Below are 8,552 nucleotides of genomic sequence, written 5' to 3'. Positions count from 1 at the left end.
GGGTATACTACCACTTCTGCCTCATTTTATTGGCCAAAGCAAACTAACTACACAGGACACTTAACAACAACAACAACAACAACAACAATTCATTAAGTAGTTCCATAAAAATCATCCTTTCTGGTTTTTTTCAGGTCACTAGCTAAACAGAAAAGACAGAAAGAGGAAGAACTGTTGTTGCTCTTGTTGTTAAGTGCTGTCGAGTCAGTTTCAACTCATAGCAACCCTGTATAGGGCTTCCAAGGAGTGAGTGTCAACATAGAACCACCAACATTGTAGTTAGAAATCCAATATTTATCCTGTACTACAGGGGAGACTAGTAGCATAGAGCTAATAAAACCCCACCTGCTCCCTGATCTACCTACCCCCACCAACCTACATTTGAGTAGGAAGGGAGCAAGGATTTAACTTTGTGGTTTAGAATTGAGGTTTTTGTAGAGTTGTTTGTTTTAACAATTAGACTATGCTAACATATAGTATCCTCCAGCCCTTATGCTTTCATTTTCTGCCTTGGAGTTTGGTTAAAAATAAAAGTAATAGCCCTAATCACTTGTCGCTTTACACAAGAAAGTTTGTCCTTTAAATAAAAGGATACTTTTTACTATCGGATCACTATATGTATGAGTGAACATAGAGTACCAGTTTATGGTGGGCCCAGAAAACTCCAACTTCTTATCACCATTGAGTAGTTGCCACGCCTCCTTCTGTTCTCTGGGCAGCTCTACCTGGGTTCAGTTATTAGCAAAGTCTAAATGGGGGAGTAAAAGCAAGTGCCAAAAATGCTTCAAACTTGTCCCAGGACATTGTAAACTTAAATGCTTTACAATACTGTTTTCTTCTTAATTAATCCTATACTTTCCAGTATAAGAAAAGCTCAGTTTGTACCTGCAACCCCTGGAAGTAAATTAATCCCATGATGTCCCCTGGAAGAAAAGGATTCCCACGATGACCAGAAGAACCAAAAGAAGAGATAGTTTCACAAAGAGAATGACCAGGAAAGGCGACTCCAGAAATCCTGGGGCTCTGTGACCTTTAAATACAGACAGGGCAATAAATGATTTTAAAGAGTCTTCTAATTAACAAAGTACAGCCAATAATTTAAAAGAGCATTTTTAAATATTCTGAAAAGTTCACAGACTATTAATAATCAAAATGCTTGCAAATTCTGATTCTATGGTAGCTAAATATTCTTTCATGAAACTGTTGAGAAATTATGTCTGTGCTTTGCACATGGTGCTGCAAATTGTTAATGTACTTGGTTGAAAACCAAAATATTGAAGATTCATGTTCAGCCAGATTGTTTCAGAAGAAAGACCTGGTAATGTGTTTCTTAAAAATGAGCCATTGAAAAAAATCAGCCTATGGAGCACAGTTCTACTCTGGAACACATGGGTCACCATGAGATGGAGTTGATTCAGCATCAAGCAGTTAGGTTTTTAACAAATATTTTCTGAATAAATGAATGCAGGATAAACATTGCTCATTACATCTCAATTTTATAAGTAAAAAGAATAATATAAAGAAGTATGGTATCATTTCTCATGTAAAGATTAGTTGTAGGGAATTATTCTTAATTTTTTGGACACTTTGTTGTAGTTGTTAACATTCTGACTCATAGCAACTCTGTATAGAAGCGGCTGGTGGGTTTGAACTACCAACATTACAGTTAACCATCCAATGCTTATCCTACAATGCCACACCAGGACTCCATTTTGGGTACTAGCTGATAACATTTTCTTCACAGTGAAGTGATTTTACCACTGAGTTAATGTAACCCCTTTATTAAGGCATTTTGTTTTATTTGTACTTTTATCTATTCACCCTGGGAATTTGTTGAAAAGTATGATGGGATTAATCAGAACCACCATTGCAAATTCTTTTCTCCTATAAAAATGGCAGCTAAGAGACTATATGAACTCTAAACTCACACTTGATTTTTAGCTGGTGTGGCACTGTGGCCTAATGTGCTGGACTACAAAGTTGATTTGAACTACAAGGTCAGTGGTTCAAGTTTACCAGCTGTTCCTTGGAAATCCTATACAGGGTCACTATGGGTCAGAACTGACTTGATGGCACTTAACAAAAACAACAATATCCAAAAATGCCATCACATTGAATTACCTGCCCAGTGACTGAAGTATCTACCCAAGTCAGACACTCTGTTAAACATTATAAGGGAATAAGATAGGTTTACTTAAGGACCTAAAAATCTCACAGAATAGTTACAAATGTCTTAAAAAATAATTTACAAAAAAAGCTAACAGTGTTAAGTAAACATAGAAAATGAATCTGTTTAAGAAGACTAACAAGTTGACTGAATGTTAAGAAGAAAATCAATGGGAGGAAAATGGGAGGAAAAACAGATGAGAGGACAGTATCAAATGTGATAAAAACCCTAAGTAACAGCAAGGGAAGCAAAGTTTATAGTTTATTTGGCTCTCAGGAGACTTCTAGTTGTCTTTGTTGGAGTATTCTGGACAGAATGATGCAAGTGAGTGAAGTCTAGAACGTGAGGTGACCAACAAGAGATCTTTAGTGAGTATGCTCCTGTGTTCACTCCAGCTGATTCTGAGTCATGGCAACCCTGTATAGGGCTTTTGAGTCTATAGATCTTTATGGGAGCAGAAAGCCTCATTTTTATCCTATGGAGTGGCTAATAGATTCAAACTACTGACCCAAAGCATAACTCACAAGCCACCAGGGTTCTTTTTAATGAGTATTTGTTTTTGTGGTTGTTGTTGTTGTTCTAATGTGCCGTGGAGTCGGTTCTGACTCATAACGACCCTGTACAGGGTTTCCAAGGCTGTAAATCTTTACACAAGCAGAAAGCCTCATCTTTCTCCCGTGGAACAGCTGGTAGTTTCCAACTGCTGATCCCGAGATTCACAGCCCGATTCGTAACCACTATGCTACCAGAGCTCCTTGTTTTTGTGGTTAAGTGCCTTCAAATCAGTTCTGACTTACAGTAACCCCATATAGGGTTTCCAAGTAGTAAATGGTGGGTTTGAACAGTCAATCTTATAGTTAGCAGTCCAGTGCTTATCCTACAGTGCCATACCAGACACCTCTTTAAAATATTCTGGATATTAAAACAACAACAAAACAAAAAAAAAAAAAAAAAAAACAGGAGAAGAAAACCTAAGAGTCTGAGGAATTCATAGCATCAATTTATGTTTGAATAGGAGAGCTATGAGCATGTTTATATGCTTAACTCTAGGAAAAGGATTTGTGGAACAGGAAAGACTGAACAAAAGAGAAAAGGAAAACAGATGAAACAAAACTGTTAGGGAGACAGAAGGTGAAACATCTGGGTACAGGTAGGGTGTTTAGTCTTGATCTATCTAAGTAAGGGAAAGTGGAACTGGAGATAAATAAATTGGTCTAGAGACAAGAAGTAAGACATAAGACATTAGATTTGATGGGAGTTTGAAAATGAAAAGTAAGGACTAGATAAAAGAGGTGTTGTGAGGGATAATTAACAGGATATGATTACAAACATGACTTTATATCATGGTTATGCACCTTATATGTGCTATGGGATAATCACTGGACTACTAACCACAATGTTGGTGGTTCAAATCCACCTGCTGCTCCTCTGAAACCCTATACAGGGTTGCTGTGAGTCAGAATTGACTCCACGGCACTTAACAAAAACAATATAATGTTTTTAATGATTACTACAATATTTTGTTGTTAGGTGAGTCAATTTGATTTTGAGTCAAAACAACACTATGCATAACAGAACAAAACACTGCCTGGTCCTTCACCAGCTCCACAATTGTTATACTTGAGCCCATTGCTGCTGCCAAGGTGTAAATCTATCTCAACGGCGTCTTCCTCATTTTTGCCGACCCTCCACTTTTCCAAGCATTATGTCCTTCTCCAGGACTGGTCCTCGTGATAACATGTCTGAAGTATGAGACATAAACTTTTTCCATCCTGGCTGTACTTCTTCCAACACAGATTTTCTTATTCTTCTGACAGTCCATGGTACTTCTAATATTCTTTTCAAGCAATATAGTTCAAATGTCTGGATTTTCTATGGTCTTCCTTACTCATTGTCCAACTTGCATATTCATATGAGGGTATTGAAAATACTATGGCTTGGATCAGGCACAACTTACTCCTGAAACTGATATCTGTGCTCTTGAACACTTTAAAAAGGTCTTTTGCAGCAGATTTGCTTAATGCAGTACACTGTTTGATAACTTGATTCCAACTTTCATTAATGTTCATTATGGATCCAAGCAAAACAAAGTCTTAGACAACTTCATTTTTTTCTCCATTTATGTTACTTATTGGTCCAGTTGTGAGGAATTTTGTTTTCTTTCCATTGAGGTGCAAACCATACTGAAAGCTGTAGTCTTGATCTTCATTGAGTATTTTAAGTCCCCTTCACTTCCAGCAAGCAAGGATGTATCCTGTACATATCACAGGTTGTTAATGAATTTCCTCCAATCCTGATGCCACATTTTTCTTCTTATAATACAGCTTCTCAGACTATTTGCTCAGCATGAAGATTGAATAAATATGATAAAAAGATACAACCCTAATATATACCTTTCCTGATTTTAATCCATTCACTATCACCTTCTTATGTTCCAAAAACTGCCTCTTGAGCTATGTACAGGTGCTTCATGAGCACAATTAAGTGTTTTGGAATATTCATTCTGTGCAATATTATCCATAGTTTTTCATGATCCACACATTTGAAAGCCTTTGCATAGTCAACAAATTACAAATAAACATCTTTCTGGTATTCTTTGCTTTTAGCCACAATCCATCTGACATCACTAATGATATCCCTCATTCCACATCCTCTTCTGAATCTGACTTGAATTTCTGACTTGAAAATCTGACTTGAATTCCTTATAGATATACTATCACGATCGTTTTGAATTATCTTCAGCAAAATTTTACTTGCTTGTGATATTGATACTGCTCAATGATTTCTGCATTCTGCTGGATCACCTCTCGAAATGGGCACACATATGGATCTCTTCCAATCCATTGATCAGATAACTACCTTCCAAAGTTCTTGGTATAGATAAATTAGCACCTCCAGTGTTTCATCAGTTTGTAGGAAGATTTCAATTTATACTCTGTTGATTCCTGGAGCCTTGTTTTTTGCCAAAGCCCTCAGTGCAGCCTGGACTTCTTTCAGTATCATCAGTTCTCCATCACATGCTACCTCTTGAAATGGTTGAACATTGACCATTTCTTTTGGGACTGTGACTCTGTATTCCTTCCATCTTCTTTTGATGCCTTCTGCATCATTCAATATTTTTCCCATAGAATCCTTGACCAATGCAAGTCAAGGCATGAATTTTTTCTTCAGTTCTTTCAACATGAGAAATGCTGAGTGAGTTCTTTTTTGAATTTCTAAATCCAGGTTTTTGCACATTTTATTATACTTTACTTTGCTTATTGAGCTGACTTTTGAAATTATCTGTCCATCTCTTTTGCTTCCTTATTTCTTCCATTTTCTTTAATTTTTCTACACTCAAGATCAAGTTTGAAAGTCTATTTTGACATCCATTTCTTTCTTTACTATATTTTTAATTCCTTCTTCCCACAACTCTTCGGATCTTCAGTAATTAGTGTCTATGCATCACATCTGTTCTTGAGGTGGTCTCTAAATTCAGGTGGGTTATTTTCAAGCTCATAGTTGGCTCTCTTAGACATGTTTCAATTTTCTTCAGCTTCAGACTGCACTTGCATTTGAGCAATTGATGGTTGGTCCCACAGTCTGTCCCTCACCTTGTTTTGGATGATAATATCGAGAATTTTCACCATCACTTCCCACAGATGTAGTCAATTTAATTCCTGTGTATTCCATCTGCTGTTGTCCATGTGTATAGTCATCTTTTATGTTGTTTCAGAAAGACATTTACAATGAATAAACCATTTGTCTTGTAAAATTCTATCATGCAATCTCCAGCATCATTTCTGTCAACAAGACCATGTTTTCCAACTAGTAATCCTCTCTCTTTGTTTTCAACTTTTGCATTCCAAACACACATAAAGATAATATTTTTAAAACTATGTACTAGTTTCTGGATTAAGGGATTTCATGTTCTAACTAATTCACTTGTAATATAATAACCCTAAGAGGTGGATGCCATTATCCCTATCCAACAGATAAAGAACCTATGTATCAGAGAAATTAAATACTGCTCAAGGTCACATAACTATGATTGAAAAGCCATATTCTGACAAAGACTATGTTTCCTTATATAATGTGAAGACATGAACCTTGGTTTTTTATCTTTGAATCACCAACTACAAACATACAGAGAACATTTAATAAATGTTTGGTGAATGAATTGATGATTGGGTTCATATGAAAAGGCACATGGATAAGGAAAATCAGTGTTTTACTCAGGGTAACAAATAAGGTGGTATTTACTATAAGAAACAGAGAAATCATTAAAGGAATGAGTGTTGTTCTTAGCTTTGTGCTGAATATTGGTAGTCTAATTCATATCTCTAAATTGCACACTTAAAAAAATATTGAGTTGTCAAATGCTTTATCATCTATTTATATGATAACAAAAAATATAAATATACTAATTTTATACCAGTAATTAATCTCAAGATAAATATTTTAAGATCTGCCAAATACTAATTTATCAAATGATAATCAAAAAACTATCTTATCAAATAATATATTTTATAGTTACCACACTAAAATTATATGGAAAATGCACTGGTAGAAAATTATGTAGTTAATTTATTTAGTAAAGGAGCACAAGTGATTTCTTTAGCACACTAATTTATTTTCCATTTAAATTTAGAGATTATATCAAATCAGGAGCTTGAACTGTTTTACCTTGTACTTGGTTATCCTTAACTCTGCTATGGAAGAAAAAGTTGAATACCAATTCACTACTCTGAAAGAAGCAGCCACTAACCTGAATATAGTTCTAGGGACAGACTCTTGTTCCCAGTCCAGTGGGAGACAGAGCAGGTCACAGTAGACACATTGTCCTCCTCCCAGTAGCATGAACTCTGGACAATCACGTCACCATTCCTCTGATTTTCTTGTTCAGTGACACACTTCCCCTCTGGGGTCCAAGAGATCCATGCAGCTGGCTTCCCTGAAACTGCCTTGCATACCACAGTTCTAGTATCAATTAGAAATATGCTCACCTCAAGGGGCACTGTAGGGAAAACAAATGATTCAGTCATGACATAGACAATATGGAACTTAGAGACACATTTGATTCAGTTCCAAATCTGGTTAACCAAAAATAGCACAATATATAATGTTTCTTACCAGACACATGAAGGTGATAGTCATGTTGGAAACTCCCTTTAGTTGTTACCATTTCACAGTTGTAAGTCCCCTCATGCATGATGGTCACTGGGCCAATCAGAAGGGCAGGATTCTGGTCAGGTCTGGTGGCCCAGGTTACTCCCATATCAGTACAGTTGGTATCTGCTGTCTCATTTCTATCTCTCCTGTAGGCTCTCAGGCAGTTAGTTTGGTCTCTGAGGGTTATCTTCCAAGTCACCATGATGAAGTCCATTGTCCATGGGACAGGAGGGCAGGAGAGCACAATCTTTTCATCCACCTGTACCCACAGTGACATATTCTCTGGACATACACACAGAAGGACAGTGATTTTATTTTAAACTTGATAAAGAACTTTATTTGTTAAATTTATCCATAGCATAGTACATGAAGGTATACTAGAATTTTACTTTGGTGTAAAGTAATATAACAGAAATATTAAAGTCATGACAAAAATTCATAAAGATATAGAATATATTGAACATAAGCCAAAGATTAAACAATTTGTTCCTGTATTGTACTTTCTTAATAAAAGAATGTACGTTATTCATGATACAACTTTTAAAAATCTTTTGAAATTACTCAAGAGTTTTGATATCTGTATAACAGAACTCTCTGAAAAAACAACAAAAAAAGTTCTAAATCTAATGTTTCATCATTGAGATTATTTTGTGCACAATATAACTCCTGCTCCTGTAGAAAGAAAACAGAATAATGATGTAATTGTTTTCTCCTAAATTTTGATGAGAGATACATCAGAACGAAATGTCTATTCTAAGGTTAGCACCTAAGACACACATAAAAGTGCAAAGCATATGGTACTTTTATTTTTAAAAAAATAATAATAACAAGATGACATTAAGACTGAACAAGCTGAAATATTTATTTTTTTTACTCAGACTGTTACAAAGTTAATGAAATCAATGGGTTTTACCATAATCTGCAGTTTCATTGGTTTACCCATGACATAAAAATGAAAAATGATGATGCCCAGTAGTATGAGATGCTTTGAAATATTTATTTTTAGTAAATTTGTATCAATCAAATGTAAACTGGTTACTAAGAAAAGGATAATGATAATGCTTTCTATTTTCCAATTCCTTCTACAGGGTCTTACTTAAAGTTACCTAAAGCTCTTCTTTCTTTAAAGTATGTTTTACCTGCCCAGGATGTAAAAGTTCCTTTGCCTACTTGCTTATTGTTGTTGTTGTTGTTGTTAAGTGCCGTCGAGTCGGTTCCGACCCATAGCGACCCT

The 8,552-nt window shown here is 35.7% G+C and overlaps 1 protein-coding gene across 1 annotated transcript; it reads right to left on the bottom strand.

Annotated features, from left to right (window-relative positions):
* Positions 1-905: 905 nt before the first annotated feature.
* Positions 906-7,595, bottom strand: LOC102815203 (cell surface glycoprotein CD200 receptor 1-like). The gene is made up of 3 exons (XM_006864208.1): positions 7,280-7,595; positions 6,915-7,163; positions 906-1,030 (listed from the first exon to the last, which is right to left on the bottom strand). Exons 1-3 carry the CDS (start codon positions 7,593-7,595, stop codon positions 906-908), a joined length of 690 nt encoding a protein of 229 aa, XP_006864270.1.
* Between the last annotated feature and the right edge of the window lie 957 nt (positions 7,596-8,552).

This window comes from Chrysochloris asiatica, unplaced genomic scaffold, assembly GCF_000296735.1.
Source record: "Chrysochloris asiatica unplaced genomic scaffold, ChrAsi1.0 scaffold00061, whole genome shotgun sequence".
NCBI classification, from domain to species: domain Eukaryota; kingdom Metazoa; phylum Chordata; class Mammalia; order Afrosoricida; family Chrysochloridae; genus Chrysochloris; species Chrysochloris asiatica.
Note: the sequence above shows the minus strand (reverse complement) of the source record. Positions and strands in the feature narration are given on the sequence as shown.

What these genes read in the sequence shown, in the direction of transcription:
- LOC102815203 (XM_006864208.1), bottom strand. Translation starts at nt 7,595, where the DNA reads ATGTCACTGTGGGTACAGGTGGATGAAAAGATTGTGCTCTCCTGCCCT. An exon ending in CTATCACCTTCATGTGTCTG is followed by an intron (nt 7,164 to 7,279) that starts GTAAGAAACATT and finishes TTTTCCCTACAG; the next exon opens with TGCCCCTTGAGGTGAGCATA. An exon ending in GTCCCTAGAACTATATTCAG is followed by an intron (nt 1,031 to 6,914) that starts GTTAGTGGCTGC and finishes CTGTATTTAAAG; the next exon opens with GTCACAGAGCCCCAGGATTT.